Source organism: Tyto alba, unplaced genomic scaffold (genome assembly GCF_018691265.1).
Source record: "Tyto alba isolate M040663 unplaced genomic scaffold, T.alba_DEE_v4.0 Super-Scaffold_2, whole genome shotgun sequence".
Classification (NCBI taxonomy): Eukaryota; Metazoa; Chordata; class Aves; order Strigiformes; family Tytonidae; genus Tyto; species Tyto alba.
The window spans coordinates 62818020-62843454 of NW_024881282.1; the positions used below are offsets into that span (position 1 = coordinate 62818020).

Consider the following 25435-nt stretch of genomic DNA (forward strand, 5'->3'; position numbering starts at 1 on the left):
CCAGTTCTGTCATGCAAAATATTTCAGCATCTTGTTTTTCATAAAGATCACAGATAACACAGAACTAACCCTGGATTTGTGTTTATGGCCTATTTTCTTTTAAGTAGCAAAGAAATTTAGCCTGCCTCCTTACGAGAGCTATTTCATAAAATCCTTCTATTCTGACTCTAGAACTTTTATATTTGTATCTTATCCTTTCCCACTCTACTTGTTCACCATATAAATTGGAATAAATTCTTAAGAGAAACTTTGACATATTAGTAAATGAGAAGCCTTTTTCCACCTATCCAAAAATCTCACTTAGGCATACACTAACTGAAAAGTTCAGAACATCCCTGCAGCTCTGGGACCTAAGACCACACACTCATATTTAGTGGAAGCCAAAGAATGGTAAGTCCATTATTTTTACAGGGTGTGATCATTCCCCCACCTGCAGAGATTAAACTATTACTGTTAAGCTGTATTAACTCTCTTGTAAAAATACATGGAAAAATCCACGTGTTTTGGCATTTTTAAAAATAAAAATGCAAATGGAACAAGGTCAAACTCCAGACACTCTGCCAGTGTTGTCTGTTAGTACACTGTGCTCATGAAAATTAGAGCTGGAGACCACCAGCAAGTATACTGAACCAGCAGTTATGCATTAAAAACTGAGGTGATTTCTTCATGCAGGATTTACAACCCAAGGGAGAATTAATAAAGGCTAATTTTAACCTGGTGACACTAATCTTCCTAAATTTACTGCAACAAAACAAAAATGTCTTCTGTAGAGGCAATTCGGAGCTAAGATAGGCTCTTGCTCTGAATCATCATCCAGAGAAGACTCTCTGCTCTGATTAATGAAAAATGTTTGGTTTGGCTTGGCTTGGCTCCTTTCCTCTGCTACATTAAAAATTATATTTTCTGCAGAAATAGGGCAGGCTAATGCAAGCGACTCGAGCTTCAAGTAAGTACTGGAGCAGGTTCTCTCTACACACTTCTCTCACAACTTGAGGCCAGGGCTTAGTGTCACCTGTGTTAGGTGTTTGGTTTCATCTACTGTCTGGCTTCCCCCTCCAACTGCAAGTGGGAGAAAGATGGACCCCTTCAAAAGGCACTGAATCAGATTCTGCTTTAGACACTTTAAATGGAATAAAGTGTAGAGATTCACGTTTCTATTTTTAACTTCGAGGAAAGCTCGTCCATTTTTCCAGCAGCTTCAATTTAATAAGAGCTGCTTTTTCACCCCATGTACCTACCTCACCTTTCTTTTTACTTTACGCTATCAGAGCTATCACAGTGATACAACTATAAGCTAGGGTTGGCCATGAAATGTTCAGACAGCAAAGCTCAGTGGCAAAAAGTTCCATCCTACATAAGTCTCAAGGAGTGTGTGTTTAAATCCCATTAATGAGACTAGTTCTCGCAGTCTGATATTTCTATAAGACTTCTGAACTGTTGATAATATGCTATAATTGGCAGAACGGTACAGAACAGCATTCATGGTCCAGCTCGGTATTTGTCAAGGAACTTGATATTGAAAAGGGTTGAGAAAAGAGTGACTTGATTTGTGCAAGGTCTGGCAGAATTGAAGCTTTCCATCAATTTGCCTCTCCAGCCAAGATGGTTACAAGCTATCTTGATCGACACCTACAGGGACTAGCTCTAATAAAAAATGTACACACCTACGGCAAGCTTGAGATGACAGGCATTTAAATCCAGAATTGTAATCCCTGCCCAGCTGCCACCCAACCAGGAACATGTCTAAACTCAGAAGGTACCTCCCTTTCACATAACCTCCCACCAGTACCTACAGTTTTACTTCGGTCGTGCCCAGAACTGCCCTTGTTTGAGCAACTTGGCACCTTACTCACATCTAAGGCCAGTCAGAATCCCAAAAGAAGGGAAGAGGTTGCATTGGACCCCTTAACATCAGCAGAATAGGGCACTTCCCAAAATACACTTTCTCAGGAGTGAGTCTAAGTGCATTAGCACACCTCAGAGAGGCAAGAATTGATTTTGGGTTTCTCCAGTGTTGGATTACTTCTTCTAGCCCTCAGGCTATTATGAAATGTTTTATGGCAGCAGCGCTTCCATGTAAAAGGAAATTACTCCTAGCTAGAGGTTGTGAGAAGGAACCAGCTCTCCTGGCATAACTACTCTTTTAATCCAAGGAACAAACAGGCCAAATAACAAATGCATACATGAAAGTGCAGTCCTATATGCTGGTGGCGAGGGGCACCCATCTCAGTGTAAATGTTCTGATCCAGTGATTTATAATTCAAAATACAGAAATCCTGAAGAGAGTAGGGACAAGATGACCACCATGAATGCTCCAAGTCTGTAAATAATGGAATGAGCAAAACATTGGCCTGCATGTTAAACTCATCCCAACGCTTGTTATCATGCAGCAGGGTAAGAACAGTAGCATGGCAGATAAAAGCTCACTACCAACAGTTCTGGCAGCTTGGGCTTTCATCCAGCAAAATATCCAAAAATGTGCATAAAAAAATGCAGTTCAGCACCTGAACAGAAGACACTGGTAAAAACAGTGATCTTCCTCCCCTAAGCCTCAGGTTTTTAAGTGCTCTGCATAGGACAGGCTCCTTGCTGACAGCCTCTGTTAACTGACAGTCTCGCTGCTGTTGAAAGTATACATAATGCAGTTTCCCAGGGCTGATTTTGGTCTTCCTGACATCGGAATATATCAGGAGTATTGCTAATACTGTAATTGGAATAATTACACAAGCTTAAAAAAAAAAAGGGGCAATAGGGAGGGGTGGCGAGGAATGGAGGGAGAAGGAGTGTTCAATACCAGACAAAGACACACAGTGAGCAATCAAGCACATTCAGTTTAGTCTCATGACTCATTTTCTGACAGTTTTTTGAGGAATTTTGTCCAATCCATAATGTTTTTTTTTTTTTTTTTTTTTTTTGCACTGGCTTCTGGGAAGAAATGTTTCCTACTCATACTAAAACCTTTCCTCTTCTCGAAACGGAAAGAACAGCTCATAACTTGCACACATTTTACTCCATGTTTAGAGCAAGTTCTCAGTTAAGGTAATCCTGAGCTTTGAAAGTTCAGTTAAAGCAAGACTTTGGAGCAATAAAAACTTTTTAAAATTAGGCATGAAATGCCTAAGGCCGGTGTGATGGAGAAAGGAGAAAGACAGTGAGGTGGCCTGCCAAGGTAGCATGTAGTCCTGTTCAACAGCTGACCTGGGCTACCAAAGACACAGCAAAGCTCACTGAGCAGACAGCTTGGGTGGCATTTCCAAGGCCAGCTTGGGTGTCTACAACCCCTGGCAACTTTAGGCCACCCCTGGACAATTCATTCATAGTAACTGAGAAGGGGACGAGAGCCTTTGCACTTTCAGAAGATTCCTGCAAGCCTTTACCAGGCCCTTTCCAGCTGAGCCATACTCTTCCTCTGTACGTAACGGGAGTTCCTTGCAGAACTCCTGCGCGCACCCAGTCCAAGTCTCCGGCTGTTCCATTTGTGTGCATTTCTCATACAACAGCGGTAGAGGAAATGGGCCGTGGCTCTATCCCTGTCCATCACTCTCACAACTTGGTAGTGCCATTTTCTTGGTATTCAAGCTCAAGTGAGCACTGCTAAGGTCCATCAGATGTGATGGTTCACTTCAGCTTGTATGCAGCATATTCCAGGATTCATCTTATAAAATGTATAAATTCTACTAGCTTCCAATATTCTTCTAGCTGCAGTAGTGTTGCATGATTCAGAAATTTATTTTAAAGGGGGCTGTGGTTCTGCAGAAAACATTCCTGGACCAATTCAGCATTTCAAATTAACAAATATATCTGTTTTTTTATGTCATCATTGAGATATGCAGTAATACTGAATGATGGGTCAAAATCTTCTGATTTATGTGAAAGACACTGACTAGTTGAAAAACTTTCCTAGGTATGAAAACTGTCTTGTGGGGTGTTTTCCAGATGAGTTGAAAAATTGCAGAGACCTTGCCCTTCAATTCACCCATTTGACCCTATGCACACACTCAAATGCTTGGACAGACAAAGATGTTTTAATGATGGCCTAAGTGAATGATTGCATCAACAAAAAAAGTTACTTTAAAAAATTGCAAGTAACTTGGAAAATTGGAAAGCATCATCCCAAAGCATTTGTTCTAAAGTTTATGAGCAATATAAACACTTAAAAAAAGTTCCCTGCTAACTGATGACCATATCAGTAACACATGTCCATGTGGACTGCCCTTTCAACAGGTGCAGTTATTTACATCTGTGGAGCCTACATCCATCTTAGCCAGTGGCTTTTTCCAGGTCATTTCTGTTGAATTGCCAAAACCAAATACACTGCAGTTAAGAACATTCTACTTCTGTTGCTGCAATTCTGTGCTAAATGACTAAGGTCACTATTTTCCTGTTAATGTTACAAATCTTTCACCATGGTCTGATTTCCTAACAGAAAACTGATGGCTGCAAACACCAAAAAGGAAAAAAGAAAAAAAAAAAAAAAAAGGCAAAATATAATTCACAGTTTATAGATGCATAGATGCCATTGCAACCCTAACCTGAAACATCTTGAATACAGTGATGAATCCTTATAGCTTTTACACCAACATAAGACCCTGAGCTTACAAAGGTCCTTGAGAACGAAGCATGGCAAAATGTCAGTGTCCCACCATTCCTCTTTAAAAGTAAATCCCAGTGGTTAATATGTATGGCAGACATGGATGGGTCAGTCTCCTCCCGCGAAAAATATAGCACAGTTAAAGTAGCAGGGCTGTTAAATATTTGCATAGTTTGGAAATGAACCAGTTGAGAAAATCTCTTCTTCTTCAGCCCAGGGATGTCCAAGTTTCCACAATTGTTCCTGGGGCAGCGATGACTATGTGTAAACTACTGTCAACGCCGGGAGGGCGGGGGGGGGGGGGGGGGGGGGGGGGAGCCCTACAAACGCCTCGCTCTATCGGGACGTGCAACACAGCTCAAGTTTTCCACCTCCTCGTTTGCTTCCTTGCCCCCCGCTACTCTTGCTCCCCGGCCCCCCCGCAGCCTGGCAGCCGGGACAAGGGTGGGCAGCGCGGTGGGGGGGGACCCTGTCCCCGTCGTGTCCCCGTCCCCGCGGTGTCCCCGTCCCCGCGCGGCGTGTCCCAAGCATCCGGGACCGGGTCCGCCCGCTTCCAGGTTGCCGGGGCAGGGCTGCTCTCCCCTCCCGCCCCCGGCGGCTCCCAGCCGCGTTGCGATATGCCGGGCCCTCCCGCGGTTTGTCATCCACCCCAGCCGAAGGCAGGGAGCAGCCCCTGGCCGGCGGCCAGCCGTCTCCCTCGCAGCTACCTCCCCCCCCCCCCCCCCCGCGCAGCGGGATCCTCCTGCCTCCGCTCCTACAAGTTCGAGCGCAGAGAAACCCGCGGCGGAGCCGCCAGCCAGCCCGGGGCAGCATGTCCGGTACCAAATACGTAGACTCGGAGGTAGGATCGCCGCGGGGACGGAGCCCGGGGGAGAAGGGGGGGGGGGGGGGCTACGAGCGCCCCGCTGGCCGCCCCCGGCGCCGAGTACCTGCGGCGACCCGGCGCCCCCCGCCCGCGGCAGCGGAGGAGCGGGACGGGGGTGGGCGGGGAGGCAGCTCGGCGGCGGACAACCGGGGGCACCTGCGGGCAGGGGAACCCCAAGGAGAGGGGAGCGGGCGGTGTCTGGGGGGGGGGGGGGGGGGGTGTCGTCCCCTGAGGCCGTGCCGGGGCGGCGGTGAGGATGCCGTGGCGGCGGCGGTGCGGTGAGGGCGGTATACGGAGGGCGCCGGGGTGAAAGGCGGCACGGTGATGGCCGTGCGGGGCGGGCGGTATAGCGAGGGGGCAGCGCGGTGAGGGGCGCCGGCGCGGAGGGATGGAGCGGGGGGGGGGGGGGGGGTGTACCGTGAGGGCTGCGTGCCCCGGGGTGGCGCGGGGAAGGGCGGTATGGGGAGGGCGCTCCCCGCGGTGGCGGCTGCGCTCCGCCCTGGGGCAGCACCGCGGGGAGCGGAGCGGGGCCGGGGACGCCTGGCGGCGGGATCGGGATCGGGATCGGGAACCAGTGCCGCGCCCGGTACCGCGGGGGTGTGGTGTGCGCCCCGCGGCCGCCGTTAAATAGCCCGGGCGAGAGCCGCCCCGCAGCGACGCTCCCGCCGCTCCGCGGGACGCGGGGCCGCCTCCCCCCCGCCCGCCCTCCGCCCCGGCCCGGCCCGGCCCGGCCCGGCCCGGCCCTCCCCTCCCGCCCGCTCTCGTCTCCCTCTCCGCAGGGCTTTCTGTACACGGCGCCCATCAGGGAGCAGGGCAACATCTACAAGCCCAACAACAAGATGATGGCAGATGAGCTGAGCGAAAAGGTGGTGCATGACGTGCACACCAAAGAGATCGACCTGGTCAACCGAGACCCCAAGCACCTCAACGACGACGTGGTCAAGGTGAGGGGGCCGAGGCGGGACGGGGCGAGGGGCGAGGCAGCTGCCTGTCCTGCCGAGGCTGAGTACGCGGGCACTGCCGGGGCGACAGCAGCCCGCCACCTCCACCTGCTGCAAGAAGGAAAGGGGGCTGTTCGTATATATATATATATATAAATATATATATTATTGTTTGGTGGTAATTATTCTTTTAAAAGAAAGAAGGGAGGCGGGCAGCGGGCCAGGGCTGCCCGCTGGAGCTGCCTGCAGGGGCGCGGCGGGGCTACACACACACACACCCCCCCACACCCCCACACACCCACACCCACCCCTCAACCCGCGGCACACACACACACACACACACACACTCCCACACACACACCCCCACACCTCTCAACCCGCGGGCTGCCTGTGCTGTCCCCGCCGGGGCCACCCCCCCTTCGGGGCACTGCCGGGGCTGACCCCCCTCCCCGGGGCACCGCCGGGGCTGCCTCCCTCCCGCCGGGGCGGGGGGCTTGCGGCAGCCCCCCCCCCATCCCCCCCCCGGGGAAAGGGTCGCCCCGGCGCGGGGCTCCCCGGGACCCGGGGGGCAGCGGAGGAAAAAAGTTGTGTGACCTTCTATAACGGCGGCAGAGGGATTTTTCCTTCCCTCGGGCACGTATAGAGGGGCAGGGCAGGGAGGTGGCACCAAACCGGTGCAGTCTGAGCCAGCTGAGCACGGCCTGCGGGACGGATCACCCTCCCTGAGCCAAGTGGGTGCAAAATCAGAGGTCCAGATGGTCCTTTGGATTTGTGTCCTTGTTTTGTTTGGATCTCCTTGGTGTTTTTCCTACCCTCAAGAAATGATAATAGAAAACAAGCTAAGCCACATCCAAACTGTGCCCTTGTCTAGATTTTTTTGTTTGGGCTTTTAAATCAGAGTTCGACTGTTTTGACAAATCAGTGTCGACGGAGGTTTTTACTTGAAGTCACTTTTGTCAGAAAAATCACAGAGATTTTTCTCTTAGCAGACACATTTTATACTATGTATGTGAAAATTGAGGATGCTGTCATCTGGGCTTGTCAAAACCTAGGAAAAACAGGAGTTGCCCAGTCGTAGTGGGTGATTAAGCCACTAACTGGCTTATTTAGTGTCCATCAGAGTCAGAGGGTGTGCAGTTCCCCATGCTTTTTGGTCAGGAAGATACGTTATTGAAAAGGAGAAATACTGCATTGTTGCCAGAGAATCAAAAGGTTGGACTCTGGTTCCTGAATGGATGTCAGTAAAGTGATTCATGCTATGTGCAGACAATATAGCAAGGTCCCGAGTAACCTCAAATTCCACTGACTTCAACACAGTTTGAAGGTGCTGAGTATGCCTAGCCATTGTGCTGGATCAACACTAAGAATTATCCCTCAGAGCAGGCTATCTCTCTAATGAGCCATTGTCAGCTTTCTGATCTATAAAGAAAAGGCATAAAGTTTTTATTTGCTTAGAAGAAATCATCTGTGTACCTAATGGTACAAAACTTCAATTAAAATGGTTGATTTTAAAAAGGAGAGAGCAATTCTTTTTTCTTCTACCCATGGAGGAGGAGCTGAGTGAGTAGACAGGGAATGGAAGAGCTGAAGGATGAGACTGCACCGTGGTTTATTGCGTACATCAACAGAAGTCCCCAAAGCAACCACATCTTCTGAAGATGAGTCATAGCCCCCAAGCAAGTCAGAATCTGGGTGTCCACAAACTTAACTAGGGAAAGAAAGATCCTGCTGGGAAAAGAGGGAGACCACTGACGGAAAAAACTCCTAACAGACTTAAAAGAAACTGAAGTGTACAAAGCCCATCCTGCCCTCTCTGTCTCCCACAGGGGCAATAATTAAGAAAGTTTGGTATGTCAAATCATGTAAAAGTTGGAAAATAAGAATTATAGAAATGGAAAAATCCCAAGCTCTTCAGTTTTTCCTTTTAAAATAATTGTAGCCCAACACATTCATTGAAAACCATCAAACAGCCAGAATACTGGTACAGCCTCTGTGTCAGCACGTGAGGTCCTGGTAGTGCACGTAGTCACATCAAGACACAGGAATGTATCAAAATTAATTTGATACTAACCAGACAGGGTCCATTTTGCATCATAAAACCAGCAATATTTGTAAAAAAAATGTGGGCATTGTAAAGCAACATTTTTCTGTCGTGTTAGAAGGATAAATAAGGATTACTTTGATTTCTATAAGTATTTCACAGGTAGGTCTAACTTGAAAAGTAGAGGAATTTTGCCACAGTTTGAGTTTATTTGGACACTGCTTTCAGGTTCAGCCTATTAGACACAGCAATAAAGTTCAGACACAGTACCTAGGGGACAGGCTTGGATTGGGGTGAAGATACACAGATTCAGTTCCTGCCTTAGCCATCAGTCTGTGGTCCCCTCGTGTCATGCATCTACCTTTCTTATTTTGGCTGTGAATCATCCAAGTAGAGTGTACAAGATACAGTTGTATAACAGGAGTCCCCAGTCTCACTTGAGTACTGAAAGAGAAAAAAAAATGTTCAGGAGTGTTGTAAAGCCAGAAGTATGGTTCAGGCTTAGCTCAATTTTCTTTAGAGCTGTTGCATTTTTCTAGATTCAGAACCTTCTGCTTTTTACTTAGCATTTAGTGCGTTTCTTGCCACTTGACTATGGGACACAATAGCATGGAAACTGGGGACAAATCAGTGAGCCATGAAATAGAAATGATTAGACAGAGAAAGAGGAATCTGCTCTGTAAGCAGCTCTCTAAAAGGCCTCAGTGTTGGCTGCATTCAAATACTTCCCATAGCACATTTTAAAAATAACCCTTGCTTGTGAGAAGCAGGAGACATGTTCCCTTGATGTGTAACACAAAGCATCTGCACAGCTTCCTCTACAGCTGATACGTGGTGCAGGCAGCAATAGGGTAGGGATCCAGGCAAGAGGGAGAGACACAGCCAACATCCTTTTATAAAAACTAGACACATGGAGCCTCTTTATAACAAAGTTATTGGTGACCTTGACTTTGCTTACGGTTTATTTTCAAATGAGCTACAAAGTGGAAGCCAAGTGCTGGGGGGTTTCTAGAAAAGTGGGGAGGATGACTGGATTTCTGTTCAGAGAGGGTTGGAAATGAGGCCTTAACAAACCCGAGGTCTGCAGACGGTGGAGTTGGCAGCTCTGTGCTGGAGGAAGCACTATCTAGTAGAATCACCAGAATTTCCTTCCTGTTCCAATTCCTTCAGCAAGGAGCAGAAAGGAAGGAGTTTCCTCCTCGTGCAACTGCCCTCATGTGTCACCTTGGCAAGGAGAGAGCATGCAACAGTGGTCCCATTCCTTGAGGCTCTGGCTTGTGAAGTTGGCTAGTCATGCAGGAGGCAAGGAGGGAATCTAGTGAGGGAGAAACAGCCTCTGTGCGTCTGGGAGCTCTCCAGGCGTCATGCTGGTGATTATGCAGCTATTTTCCCTCACAGTTGTATCTATTTCATATGTCCTTCATTGGACGATTCTACTCTCAGACTTGTGTCCCACAGTTTTTATTTATGTGTAATGAGATGCAACAAACAGGATAGAAAGCTGATTTTTTTTTTTTTTTTTTCTCTCATTCATTCCCCTATGACCCAGGGCTCACATGAAGGTGCCTGCAGTTCAGCCTTTGCTCTTCCTGTTTTCCAACACAATATTTGTGTTTTCCAAAGTATGGCTAAATTACAGCCTTCCAAACCTTTGGAGTTCAAAGTTTCACAAAGTATCTGTGGTCAAGTCTGCACAAAGTTTACTGCATTTGAAAGAAGCAGAGGAGGGTGCCAGTCCTCCTGCAGCTTGTGCTTCTCAGTATTTCCTTGCTCCTTGCTTAGGATGGGGATGGATGGACCTTGCAGCCAACCCTGCAAAGTCTACTCCTTTGGGACTAGTGAGGACCAAATGTGCAGTCACATCTGCAGCCAGATTACAGTTTTTTCCTACGCTGCTGTGCCAGGAAGAAAGGCCTGTGCTTGGTCTACCATCCAGAACATAATTATTGTTTTGTTTTAAACAAGTGGTGTGTCTCTGCTGTTTGTTGCATGAGTCCTTTTCTCTCTGAAAGAAAAAATCTAGTACTTGGCTACAGCTATAAGGATGCAGAGCTTTTGTACCAAGTTTTAAACAGTTACGACGTATTTGTGCCTTCCACTTAACGCTAATGCAGTTAAGGGCAATTCAGCTCACTGCAAGGAAAAGTCTGGAATTTTTAGTCAGATGTTGAGAAATACCGTAGCACCCTTATGTAGTCATTTGGGAGGAAGGTATTACTCAGACGTTTTAAAGCTATTTACAATTTCAGCCACTAAAAAGTCAATAAAAAATGGCCAATAAAAAGAGAGGGTGTCTAGAAGGTTTGCCTTTTTGTTTCATCCTTCATAATTATGGTCCCTCCCTGTTGTGCTGAGCATGGTATAAGATGCAGAGAGGTGACTAGGCAGAGCACCTCCCATCTCCGCACCTGAGAACCTCCTGGAAGGAAAGTAGGCATCGTCCCCTGCTCTTTTCGGATGGGTGGGCTAAGACTTTGATGGCTGTCACTCTGATGTGACAGCAGGCCTGGGAGGAACAGAGTTCTGCTCTTCAACATGGTAAAACGAGAGAAGAGCAGAGCTCAGTGAACTGCTTGTTCTGAAACAAGGACGTAAGTGAAATATAATGCAGACCTCCTTTCTTTGTTTCAAGATAGTGTTAAAAGTCCCGAAAAAACAGATAAGTATATGTTTAAATACATTAATATGAATATATAAATCTAAATGTGTGTGTATATGTTCTAATCCAAGCCTGTCATTCAGACTCTTGCGACTGGCAGTGATGGACATTAGATGCCTCTGGAGGCAGATTCACATCACAGAGTTTAGGCCCAACCCTAGGAGGGGAGGAGTGGTGCTCCCAAGGGCATGTTTCTCTCCGTTGATGATACACGCATCTTAGACATGGCGCCTTACTTTTATAGAACTGCGTTTAGATTAAATGATTCTGCAGCTTTGTGTCATATTAAGATCTAGCTGCGGGGTTTAGATTTAAAATGCAAGAATATTCAAATGTTTGACTTTGACTACCCACATGATACAATTCTGTTTTGAATATTTCTTCCAAAGCTAGTCTAGGAGTGAGAGATTAAAAACTTGAGTTATTATGAATGCCAGTTTATATGAGGACAGAACGATGTTTTAGAGTTCTGAAAAACAGTTTTCTTGCACATTAATTAAGAGTTTCCAGACATGGAATTTCTGAGTGTCCGTAAGATTACAGATAATAACGGCATCTGTTCTAATGAAAGCTTCTTTCTCAAAAAAATGTGTTTGCATTTAAGATCAGATTATTATTAAAGCCTTATGCACTGTCTTCTTGCTTAGTATGATGAACATGACTCATAACTCCATAGGAGAATGTTCATTTGATGGCCATGGGGACAGCCAACAATTCAGCATGGATGTTCCTTTTGTTAGAATGTATTGTACACTATCTCAGATTCAGAGGAGACAAATACTTTAAGCTTCTGATAAATTAAACAAAATTCATATTATATGTTAGAAAATTTTAAGAACAAGTTTAATTAATTTTAGAATTTTAGCCCACTGTATGGATAGAAATACTGTCTTCTGTTGCTGAGAATAAGGATGTCTAAAGCAAACAAAAAAATAAATTATTGAAATCCAAAACTCTCCAGGGGCAAGAAGGATAAATGTGTGTAGTAAAGTGGTCTGCCCATGAGGTCCTCAGTGAGAATATGATCTTTGTTGTATTTCAGGCAACAGAGAGAACAAAATACAAATGATTCTGTAAAACTTGTGATCTCTGGAAAACTGAAGAGTGATATAGTTCTAAACTAAGATAAGTTCATATTTCCCACAGATCTCAAATACCCTTGTAATAAACAGAAAGCGGGATGAAATCTACATCAGCAATTGATTTTTTGAGCTTTTTGATTCAGAACTACCATCTCATCTCTCTTTTCTCTTTTAGACAAACAACAGTAATAAAAACCATCTTGGACTAAAAAGGATTTGTTATTTTGAAGATGAAAGAGAAGTTATGTCATTTAATTTAATTTGATTTATTGGGGAGGCAGATTTAACTCTTAGTCCCTTTATATTTTTCTGGGAAATTTCTTATGAAAATGTGTTTTGATAGTTTCAAAACAAACTTTGAATTTTATGCAATATCATTCTTGTAAAATTATGTCAAAAGATTAGCATTCAAAAAGACAAATTGTTTCAGTATCACTATCCCCACTCTAATGAGCACATTAATTGATAAAAATTGCACCCAATTTTATTCAAGATAGTCAAGGAGCTGTGCTGTAGATGTTAGTGGGGCTGTACAAGTATTGGGTTTGTCCGTAGTCCTCTATTTATCCTGCCCATGTAGTTTGTTTTCAGATAGATGGGAACTGATAAATTCAGCTTCATAGATAAGAAGATGCTCTCGCAGCTGAAGGTGAAAGTGTCCCATTTCCTGTCCAAACTCCTGCTGTGCTGAATTTATACTCGAAGTTCAAAAAAAGCCTAAGGGAGTCTCATAGACAGATTGCAACACTTCCTATGTCAACTTTGAAATCCCTTTCTGGAATTCAAACAAATGCTAGCAGAAAAAAAAAAATCAGTTTTCCCCCAAGATCAGGATAATATCTGTAGACCTCAGCCATGAAGTCTCCTGTTGTTTTATGAAGTCCATGTTCAAGTATCTCTGTTCTAGCACAGTTTATGACAAGACCAGAACCGCAGATGAATGATATCTTGATTTTTCTGAAACACTAAAGAAAAAGTTAGCTCCTATTTAAGGATCAGTAACTGAAGATCTTCCATAAGAAAGAACCTTCTAACAGGAGAAATGCAGAGACATATTTTTTGGTAGAAATGACGGAAAAAGTGGGAACAAATGATACAGATTTCCTAAAAAGTACTGCAACAGTTAACAGGAATGTGTTTGTGGGTAGTATACCTAGTTAAGAGTCTCCCCTCCTTAGACTCCCTTTATAAATGATAAAAAGAAAAAAGTGGTTTCCAAATGTAAAGCACCCTCCAAAGGTACCTGTCTCTCTCCACGCACTACTAAAGAAACTAAGGTCACTATATCTCCATTTCCCATTAGAGCTTAAATTTAGGAAGGATGATGCTAGAGCAAGGTCTAAAAAGCTATACATAATAACAATTTATTACCTTAATAGCAGGTCTAAACCCGCATTGAAGGCAATATAATAATATAATATATTTATAATAGTATAATAAAATACATTTTATTATATATCATTAAAACCATGTATAAATATGTATTTAATATTATGTATAAATATATGATAATATAATCAGAATTATTATATATTGCATATGCTATTATTATATATAATGGCTATATTTATTATAATATAATAAAATATTAAAATATAGTGTCAAATCTGATCACATACTATCTTTGCTTTTATTAATGTTTCTGGATTCTGGTTAACTCCAGTCCTAACTGGAATCAGTAAAATAATTCCCATTATCTTTTGTGTAGTCAAAACTCCACTCAAGTTTCCATCTTGATGAATATACCTCTTCAGACATACAGATAGACATATATGGATGTACATGCACACAGACATATCTGAGCTCTTTGCTAAAATAGCTGTGTCAAACAAGGCACCGTGGAACATGAAACAAATAATAAAACGAAGAAAGCTTCTTAAGAGCTACTCTTTGGGAAAACCACAATAACCTCCCAGCAGCCCAGTTTCCAAGGAGGAAAATCCACTTTATTTTCTGACTGCTTACTCTGACAACATCAACATATTTCCCAAGGAACTGGCGGACACGATATCCCCACCTGCACAGGAAGTTTCGCTGTGTTTCAGAGGAGTGCAGATGTCTCCTTGAAGCTGCTAGTCTTTCCTTCTGCTGGACTATATTGAGACAGGACAGGCAAGTGCTTCAGGAAGAGATCTCTGGAGAATGGCTGGTTGCTACAGTGCTGACCCATTGGCATCTGTCGTATTTTTCTCACGAGTATTTCCGCAGAATTTGATGAGCCTGCCCATCTGATAAAACAAAGCCCATCACCAGGGCTTTTCTGGTACGTAATCAGTAATTCAGCATGGGCAGGGAGCAGGAGGTTGTTCTCTCAGTAATTAGTAGCATTTTATTTTTTGGCTATTTTCATTGATTTTCAATTTGTGAAATGGTGATCTGCAGTCGTGACCTTTTTCTAAGTCATTGTTTAAAATGGCATTGTTTAGTTAAAAAGTCATTGTTTAAAATTTTCCATAATCCAACTGAATATCTGTTATGTGTGCAGTAGGGGTCACTCCTGACCAGACCGGTTTTCTTCTCTGGCTAGAAGAGTGTAGTCCTTCAACTCTACTTTCCAACATGAGTATCTTTGTTAAAGCATTGTTTGCTTTTCTGGCATACACTATAGTAGTTGAGAAAGATTCACTATTTCCATTAAGAGATCTGCCGGCAGAACACTTTTCTTGCCATATTATGGAAAGTAGGCACAGGGAGACAGGGAATGTACAGCAAATTCATCGGTCAGTTTGAATAAATAACTGGGGTGGAACAGTTCTGATTGCTTGTTTAGGGTTTCATTTGCTTTGGAGTTACTTGTTTGTCGTTAGCCTTACACCAAAACTATGGTCCTAGCCATCCACTCTCATGGAATCTCTTTTTTTTTGTGCAAAGCAGTGAGTGGTGTGCACTGTTCCCTGAAGGCCAAGTTCAAGGTTGACAGGCAGAGCCTTATCTTGCTGCACTGCAGCCTGTAGGGACTCTTGGGGTTCCTTCATTAGATGCTTGCCACCATACCAAAAGTCAAGGTGATTTCTTGTCTTGTGATGGAACTTATCCCATCTCTGAACACTGCTGAATTTTCATGTTTTGTAGTCACCCGTGCTATAGCCTGAGCCTCATATAAGTATTCTGGAATAGAATGAGTTTTGCCTTTACTGTACACGTGACAGCACCTAATGTTTGCTGTTGAAAACAACAGTTAGTCAGGAAGTAGAACATCTAGGTGTCATGAAGCTCTCTGTTTTTGGGAACAAAATACCAGATTCTCTACATAACTGCAGGTAATATTCGCCAGAGATTACACAGTGCTCTTAAAAGGGTGAATGAGTCTCCTGGTGTCTTGGAGGTGAGGGAGAGAAGAAGAGCAGCTTTACTCTTGTAAGATCCAACACCTCCCATGCTTTTTCCCTCAGATTCAATAGAAACAACTTTATATGTTTTTTCATAATTTTCTAATAAACTGGCATCAGCAGATGACAAGCATCAGCAGACGTGGAAACATGGTATTTCAAAGGGTCAAGGAAACATTTAGATATTTAGTTGATACCACTGATTTAATAGAATGGTTGTGAGCTTAATAACTTTTTTTCTGCTTCTGTGATGCCTTTGTTCTCCAAGCTCTGTAACTGGCAATTTTTAAGTTCCAAATAGTATGTGGAAGTATAGAAACTAATAATGATCTCATACGCATTTTCTTATTTTTAATAACACACAACACAGTCTTCTCCACAGTAGTGCCGCACCTGTCCTGAACGTCACCTCCAAAATGTGACCCATGCCATAGAATAGCTTGTCATTTTGTGATCATTTATACATTTTCTTCTGTTGAGTGTTTTTTTTTTAAAAGATATTGAATGCATTGGGAAGTTTTAAAAATTGCATTTATCACAACAGAAAAAAAAAGATCTTATCTGCTTTTTTCTATATGTCTGTTTCAAGTCTTAATTATACATGCGATCTTGGTATCAGAGAAAAACCTGTTTAAAAACAGCACAAGGTAAGCAGTAAAGACATTTTCTGTATTCTGAGCTAAAAATGTAAATAAAATGAGCTTGTTACTCTTTCTGGTATAAAAATACATTCAGACTTTACTATAGCCCTGGTCTGGCAGAGCACGTAAAGCATATTGACATCAGTGGGATAGTTCACATTTTTCAGGTTGTGTGCATATTTAAGTCATTTGTCTGATTGGAGATACTAGTGATCTATCAAGTGAGATCCGGTAAGGATCTGAGCATCCGTTCACTGACTCCAAAAGATATCGATGGCACTCAGAAACGTAGGCATCCTCAGCACTTGTTTGGATTCCTTCTCAGTGGAGTAGTGGTGGTGCCTGTCTAGGCGAACTGCATGCTGTGAGCACGGTAGCATCACACAGCTACCACACTCGAAGATTTGAATAATTGTAGTTACAATGTAGATTACGTCAAAACCCCCATAAAATGCTGATGGCCTTAACAATTTTTTTTTTTTCTGATAGACCCATCACAGTAAATTTTCCTATGTAATGGATATTACATGCCTCAAAGAACAAACTTCTGAGGAGAAACACAACCGGTATGTAGGCAATTTGAGGTTGGCATTTAACACACCTTTCCAGCCTGCCAGTTTTTCGTACATAGGGACAAAAGTGACAAGGTCCACAAGTCAACTATTTTCATCTATAAGGCATATATTCTTGAGTCAGATGGTTGGGGTTTTTTTTTAGAAAAAAAAAAAAAAACACAGTAACTTCACACTGCTAAGCTTTTTTAATTAATAGTTTTTTCCTATAAACAGACTTTGAAAAAAGAAGACAAATTCCCCATACCATTTGCCTTTCTTGTAAATAAATCTCTTTTTGAATCAAAGCAGGTTCCTTAATTTCCTGGTACAAGTTTAATAAACACATGCAGAGCAAAAGAAGCTGTGGTAATTCTCATAGCAAAATCAGACAAAAGCTTAAAGCAATGTGAAAACTGGCTTTACCAAACTGAATAGTAGGAAACAAAGAATAGCTGAAGTCAGGAAGTGTATTGTAGGCAGGGAACAGGAGTTGATAGTGTTTAATAGCTTTGGCTGAAACAGAAGGCTGTAGCAAGTTATTAGCATCCTTTAGAGGATCAAAACAAATTTCCTTCTCTCCTTGTCACAAGTGAACATGCCTATATTTTCATTATCTTAGCAAATAGCTCAATGTGGTTTCAGAGCACACCCAGACAGCTCTGGAGGAACAAACTGCATGCTGAACATGCAATCTACTGAACAGGATCTGTGCCTAACCTAAGCATGCCTTTATGTAGATAAAACAGAGTTTTTCACAGATCTACATGCACGTGATGCTTTGGCAAAGTGTCCTTGAGAACAATACCCTAAAAATGTATCTTATTCTTGCAAGCCAGTTAGATTCATTTCCAAAAATAAGAGTGTCTTTCTTCCCTGGGATCATATCTCTGGCCACTTCTCTTTCTCCCATCAGTCCTATTTTTATTTTACTTAGTTCAGTTGGACTCTTGTTATCAGCCGGATGACACTCACCGTCACTGAGTACTACTGAACTACAAATCAGAGGAGAGTAATAGGAGGGACTGAGGCATGAGTAATCCGAGTGATGTAAATGTAACCCATAGCCAGGCAAAATTCATCCAGTCACCTATTCCTCCTGCTGCCTGTGGAGGACTGATCCTTATGAGTTAAAAACAGGATCTTTCATGGGAGTGGTTTAGTGCAGAAAGAATCTGGGTGATATGTCAGTTCCTGCAGCTTAAGGACTTACCTCCACTGCCTGAACAGTGAAATAAATAGAGCGCTTCCCAGCCAGTAGATCTGTACGTGAGCTGTTAGCATCTGAGAAGTAGAAGAGCCCAGATTACCTCAATTCCTAGCCTATCTTTATTTAAAGTGTACATTGCTGTGGATAAGTCTGGTTTTGGACAGCACCTTAGAGGTTCGCATTCCAGTCATAGCTGGACTCTCCTGACATGTATGTAATTTCATAACATTCTTATGGCTTTCAGGGAGATAACAGCTTCATTTTAACACTGTATTCAGCTGAGAGTTTTTAGAGTTGCCAGGCTGTTTTTCTGTCTTTTCATTCTGAAGTTCATCTTGGTGTCTCCCTTATTCAAACTGGACCAATGTGGAACATGGGACTTGAGAAATAATGACACGGGAAAGATGTGGTAATGAGACACCAGCTACGGTTCCTACAGGACCATCTGTTCAGCTTCTGTGCATTGGTAAAAACATTCCAAGAGCTGTTGAAATTGCTCCAAGAAAGTAACCTCTTGACAATTGTTGGTGGCACAAACACACTGCTATTATCATCTCACAGACAGATTGATTTCTGAGTACTTTTAGGACAACTGTATATGACTTGAGCTTGGAAATCCTGGCCAAAGATATATCATAAATGTTCTAATATTAGCATCATCTCTTGCAATGAGGACAGGGCTGTCTATCTAGAAGTGTTATATGGCATGATTCTTCGGTCAGCTCCCCAGAATTAAGTCCATGGACATCTTGGAACACGCAACAGGCTAAACACGTTAGTTACTGAGAATCACAATTACAGAAAGTTAAGTATTTTATTTGAAAGCCAGTGAGTTTACTGGCTTCAATTTCTCAGTCAAACATTCATTATAATGAATTATTTTGAAAGGAATCAAATTACAGGCCAGTCTTACTACTTATTTTAAAAGTTATATGAAATTCACATTAAGCCATGGTTTCTTTTTGGATGCCAGAAATATGCTTTGCTGATAAAAGTAGGTCTCACTTAGCTAAATTAAAGATACAGCCATGAAAATACTGATGGAGCTCAGTGCAAACTTGCTTTACTGCTGAGATTTAATATTTCCCTTATCAACCAGTTGAAAAAAATACAAGAAAAACTCCACCATAACTGAACTGAATAAAAAGGGCATGACCCTTAATAGCCCCTGATGCACTGAACTGCTGTATGATGGCTGTGTGCACAAACTGGCTCTGCCAAGGATCACAACATCGGCTGGTGGGAAGCATGCGACAAATTGTCAGAAGTTTTAGAACAGGATGGCTATGTTCAACCATGTAGTCTTCATGTAGTCTCATTTTTTTTAAAAATTAACTTTTTTTTTTCTGAAATCATTTTGGGTTTTGCCATCATCTGCATATTTTTATTATCTGATTTCAAGGCAAACGATGATAAGCCAGGAACATCCATTCGCTTAGAAAATGAGCTAACGTGGGATATGGGTTACAACAAAAAGGTTGCTTTTGAATAGCTGCAGAAACAGATACGATAAGTATCCTTCCTCGTGTATTCCAAAAAGAATATATTGCTCACAGACTCAGGCATACATTTTTGCAACATGTGTACTCAGTTGAATGAGATTGATTTCAGTGAACAATATACAGATCTTGAAATCATCCTTTGGGGGGGTGGGGAGGGAGGGAAGTAGCTATAAGACAATTAGATGCCGTCATCAGTAGATATTATTGACTTCTCCATGTATACATCTACAACCTTTTCTTCATCCTTTTGTGATGCAGTCCTAAAATCCATGATTGATACAAGGACATCTGATTGTTTCATTTGGTAAAAAAATCACAATACATCGAGGAATGTTCCTTGCTCTGTCTTACTAGACTGCAGCTAACTTGTAATGACTGATTCATGTAATTATTTTATGGTCAATGTACTTAATAAAGCTAATTTTTTGTCAGTTCTTTAGTTACCAAATATGAACTTTTATATCCAATAACTCTACAATGAAAATAGAGAGCATATTGTTACCTGCAATGCTTTGCCCAGAATTAGTTATTTCCTTCCGAGCTTCAATCTTGCACCCACTGAAATTACAGAGCCTAAATAATTTCAGATTTCCTGTCTTTACTTGGCAATGAATGTTGTGTACTTTCTGTGCTGTTTTCAGATAGCGATTCCAAGGAAACTGTTTTCTAAGATTTTTACCAAAAATTCATGCGCAATGACCTACAGAAGCACAGTTTATCCCATACTTGCAGAACTATTGCAGAACACAACTGTGATTCAAACTGTCTTTTCATTTTCTCTTTTTGTAGTTATTATTTAAAATTATTCTTTTCAGTTTAAGAAAGTCCAGACAGACTTTTGGCTCTGCATGCCTTTACGGACAAGTGTGCAGCACTGAGGTGTGTTCCTTGGGTACTACACCAATGCAAAGTCTGCCATTGGTTTCTGTGGAGACAGAATTTCAACCCAAATGTTACCTTTAAGTGTGATGGTGATGATGATGATTAATTCCCATTCCAAAGAATCATTGATCACTTTCAGATCACTACAGCCTAGTTCAGAGTAGCAGATAAAGAGGTTCACAGTTTGGGTTATGTCTAGAGAGAAACACTTGCAGAGAGTGATATTTAGGCCCAATAATATGTTGAATTAAGCCATCTTGATGTTAGTCATTTAAGGTATTTGATACCACAACTGATGCAGAAATTTCCTCCCAAGGATTTTCAAGCCCTTCAAGTAAATTGTGTCTAGACTGTGCAGTTTTGCTTTGGAATTATTTTTTTTAGCTCAAGAAACTGGAAAGTCCAGTGATTTTATAGTATTTTTCACTTTGTTGGTAACTTCTGTTTGAAAGTGATTGATTGAAGATTCAACAAGAGAGAGGGAGGAGTTCTTTCCAATTATTATGTATATTTTATATTAAAAGAACTGATTGTGAGCCGCCTTCTACAGTATAAGCAATACTTACACTGAATGTACGTATATTCACCACCTTCCAGTATGCTAAGGTCCTGTTGCCCAAGTTTCAGAGGCTGCTGGCCCATATCGTACTTACCCTGTTCCTGTAAATCTTCACTTACGGCAGCATTATCATCTTAATTCCTGGGATCCAGTTCCAGGAATGCAATTTCTTTTTTTCCTTCATCTGATGTAAACAGTCCTTTAGTTTCTTCCAGAGAAATAGTGTTGTGGTGTTCTCTTTCCTGTTGAATGCAGTGCCTATACAATTGGTTGTGCTAACTAAATTAAATATCCTGTATTGTGGGTTATATCAAACACATGCTTGTGTGACATGGAGCTGAACCATCATCATAATTCTGTTAATTTTCTAATAGAAATGTTATGACAATTAAGCTTCCTGAATAGCTCAGTATTTCAACAGAGAGCGGTAAAGTATGCCTGTTGGAATACACTGCTTCCTTAGGTGACTTTTTGAATGATTTGTGAGTAGTCAAAACTGTGAAACATATGGAAGAGTGTGTTCCTTCTAAATATTAATATGTTATCCAGGCCATGTCTTTCATAAACAGTGTGTTATCACATAAACAGGATAGGCTAGAACAAAACAGCTCCAATGTGAAGAACCTCCTTATGTTTTGTAAAGATGAAAGAGCTCCCTAACCCTTTCAGACTAAGGAGGAGCTTCACCTGGTGCAGATCTAAATCCAGAATTTTGTTTTTCAGTCTACTAAAAACTATCTATGCCTGTTTCAAAGTATGTATCTAAATAGCTAGCCTCACTGTTTATTCACTGTCAAAATTCAGCAATGCTATACAAAGATGGGAAAATTTGGACAAATAAAACACATTTTATTGACACATGCTTGAGGTGTGTAAAAAGTTAATGTAGTGACTGCATTAATTCCGTTCATAAAGATGTGAAACAGTTAAGTTAGGCAGTGAAATCATGATGATTCTGTTTACCTGGTTTGTCCCTTATGTAGACTTTAAGGGCACTGCATACCTTAGGGCTGTAGGAGATGAGGAAAATACATTCAGTTTTGTGGACATCTCCATCTAGAAGTTAGAAGTCTAATTTTGAGGCTCCCTTGGTAGTCGCTGGAAAAAGACATTTACTGAAGATTTATGGCTGAAACGATGTGTTAAAATGGATTGAGTCATATTGGGATGTAGGAATTATGCGCTTTGGTGTTCTGTTGCAGTGGATCATTTTTCTTCAGGAAAGGTGTTTCTGGACTCCACCCTTCATGTGAACGTCTGACTGACCTGTTTTTGTGTTCTTTGCTGCAGATTGATTTTGAAGATGTGATTGCTGAACCAGAGGGAACACACAGCTTTGATGGGATTTGGAAGGCCAGTTTTACCACCTTCACTGTAACGAAATACTGGTTTTATCGTTTACTGTCAGCAATCTTTGGCATTCCTATGGCTCTCATCTGGGGCATCTACTTTGCCATTTTGTCATTCCTGCACATCTGGGCAGTGGTGCCGTGCATAAGGAGCTACCTGATCGAGATCCAGTGCATTAGCCGCGTCTATTCGATCTGCATCCACACGTTCTGTGACCCGCTGTTTGAGGCCATAGGCAAAATGTTCAGCAGCATCCGAGCCACAGTACAGAAAGAGATTTGAGGGACATTTCAATGAGAGCCATCAGCCTAGGAAGGGGTGGGGGTTTTGTGTTGTTTGGAGTGTTTTGGTGCCAGTTTATGTTTCCCAAAGCAACATACAGCAACTGGTGGTGGATATACTGGCCCAAAACAAAGAATCACTTGCTCGGTTTCTTTTTCTACTGTTTATTTTTACTGGACTACTTGCTTTATTTTTTGCCTTTTTTTTTTTTTTTTTCCCTTCAGTCTGCATTTCAAACTAACCTTAAATGCTATTCTTCCATCCCAGCTGCATATCATTTTGCTGGCTGTTTGATTCAGAGGCTGAAGTGTTGTTGGATGCCTTTTTATCTCACCCTTCATTCCTTGTGAGATAAATCCACAGTGATACTGAAGAACGACAAAAATGCTATCCAACACTATAAAGCCATTCATTTTATTGTGGCCAAAGAACGCAGAGCTATTGCAGCAGAATGAACGTGACCAGCTGGCAGGTTTTAGCAGAATGTTCTTTTTCAATTGGATTGTCAGTTGACTGCGGCTATTTAGTCATGGTCAGATATGGTGCACTATGAATAAGTTAGTTAAGTAAACAAATTACTGAACCAATATATGTCCTGACAATCTAACACTTTATCAGGTTGGAGACACTGACATGTGAAAGCTTTTCGTGTGCATAAAAAGCTTCGGTCGGTGCCTTTCTGTCTCCTTCTCTCTTGGAAGTTTGCATCTGGTCGTTTCTCAACCTTTGCTAGGATTGCAGAAACAAACTGCAGTTGAGAACTAAAACTGGTCATTATGGAAATGTTTTCCTGACTGTGACTTATGACACATCACTTTGTGAGCATTTAGGTGCTTATCTCATAGGCTTTTTTTTTTTTTTTTCCCCGCAAAGTATTCATATAAATACGTATCACAGGTATGCCAGAAATAACCCTGAATTGCAAGAAAAATGAAGGTGTGCCAAACGCGAGCTGCATGAGGCCAAGGAGGAACTTCCCGAGAGAAACTTTTCTATCAGCAGAAGTTAGCATGCCACTAGCACACAGATTATTTTCAGGATGCTTTGCTGAGTCTAAGCTAATCCATCACAAGAGATGGTTTAGAAACTTCATATTTGTGGGTTGGTTTGTTCATTTTTAGCTGAGCTGCAGCATCATGAAGTCTTAAACAGAGGGTGTTGTGTGAAACTACCGTGCTGCAAAGTGCAAGGCCTAGAAAGCAAAGCCTTTGGGACTTGTTCTGATGCTGTGACCTGCAAGAGCTTTTTGCCCACGTGATAGTACTGTGTTCAGAGATGCTCTCTGCATCCTCATGCAGTTTGTGTGAAGCATTTGTAAAAATAGTTGTGAGGCTAATCAGCTTTATTGTAAACCATGCTGGGGCCTGAGCCTGCTCCAGTTGGGATCTCCAGCAAACCAGTTCTTGACCTTGGTGAGTGCAAGATTTGGCCCTTGGGATGAGCATGCTGCTGCCTGGTACACCTACAGCTTTTTTTATTTAGTGCTGATATTTCACATATTGCTTTACCTAACACAGGAGTGCCTTCAGTTCAATTTCTACCAAAGCATTGAAAACTTTAGGAAATGCTGCATTTTTTAATGGGGGGCAGGGGTGCACAAAAAAAATTACAAAGCTGTTAACTACTATTTTTTGCATTTAAAACAGACACTGGTATGGATATAGTTTTATGTTTTTCTATGTACATAATGAAGAGTGTACTATTACAGATTTTTTCAGTATTAAAAACAAGCGAGATTGTAAACAAGAAATATTTTATCTTTTTATGAGGAAAATCACTCTGAAGAAAACTTTCTTGATTTACCTTATAAACTGTATATCCTGAAAGATGTCTGTTCACTTAGAGTTACTAGTCTCTAATCCAAATACATTGCTGATCCAAGACATTCACACTGTTGTTATATGCTTACAGATATAACTGACACTTTTTTTTTAATTCTGCATGTACATTAAAGACCACAATAAAAAGATGTTTAATGGTAGCTCACGTCTGACTTCTTTTTCCTTGAAAGTCATATGAACAAACCTTATGTTATCAGGCAGAAAAGCGCAGTATTTCTCAATAAAGAAACAGAAAGTGATGTCATTCATTTCTCAAGCAAGAACACAAAAAATCATCTCAATTTGTGGTTCAGGAAGGTTCTTCCCAACAAAAAAATGACACTTTTTTCCCAAGTAAATATTTTTTGCTGCTAAATAAACAGGCAGTAGGACTAGTGAATACAGCATTGAATAGGGATCCTAAGCTTGTTTAAAGGCTTGGTGTTCCTCAGTTTCCCTACATTTGAAATTAGGATAATGATGGTTACTTGTAGACAATTTTAATATCCAGTAAACAGAATGATACCATAATACAACGAGTTGTTTATAGTTCATTTTACATAAAAGATTTTGGACACCCAAAATTCAGTCCTGGATTGTCCTGACGGTAGCTCTCCAGTTAAAATTGTTTAAAGCTTTCTTTTTCAGTCCGGTGGAAACAGGATTGTTCCTAATGAAAGCTCATTAACCTAAGGATTTAATGTATGGAAATAGAGGAATGACAGCTTTTATCCATCTGTGTATAGGCCTAACTTGTGACAGGATGGTTCTTTTCTATGGAGTTGTTACACAATACCTGTCACACCATTAAACTAGTACACAAAAGTCCAACAAAGCAGGCTATTACAATTTGGCCTACAAATCTGTTAACTATATTTTAATGTTCAAATGGCAGATATCAGCTTAAGGTAGTTTGTCATATGTTTTCCTATAACAGAATGACGTATTTAACAGTACTTAATAGTCCAGTGGTAGAAGTTGGACTACGGTAGTTAAATTGGACTATGTGAGAAAATTTAAATATTTTAAAAGGTAAAAGGCAGGTTGTAATGTGAAAGCAAAGCAAATGTGCCTTCCGGAATTCAGAAACATCTTGCTTTTGCAAAGAGCCTGATAGGTTCAGGACAGAC

The 25435-nt window shown here is 41.9% G+C and overlaps 1 protein-coding gene across 1 annotated transcript; it reads left to right on the forward strand.

The window, feature by feature from the left end:
• Positions 1-5232: 5232 nt before the first annotated feature.
• On the forward strand, positions 5233-24466 carry CAV1 (caveolin 1). The gene is made up of 3 exons (XM_042793267.1): positions 5233-5432; positions 6236-6400; positions 22144-24466. The coding sequence occupies exons 1-3, from the start codon at positions 5403-5405 to the stop codon at positions 22483-22485; spliced, it is 537 nt and encodes a 178-aa protein (XP_042649201.1). The 5' UTR covers positions 5233-5402; the 3' UTR covers positions 22486-24466.
• The last annotated feature ends 969 nt before the right edge of the window (positions 24467-25435 follow it).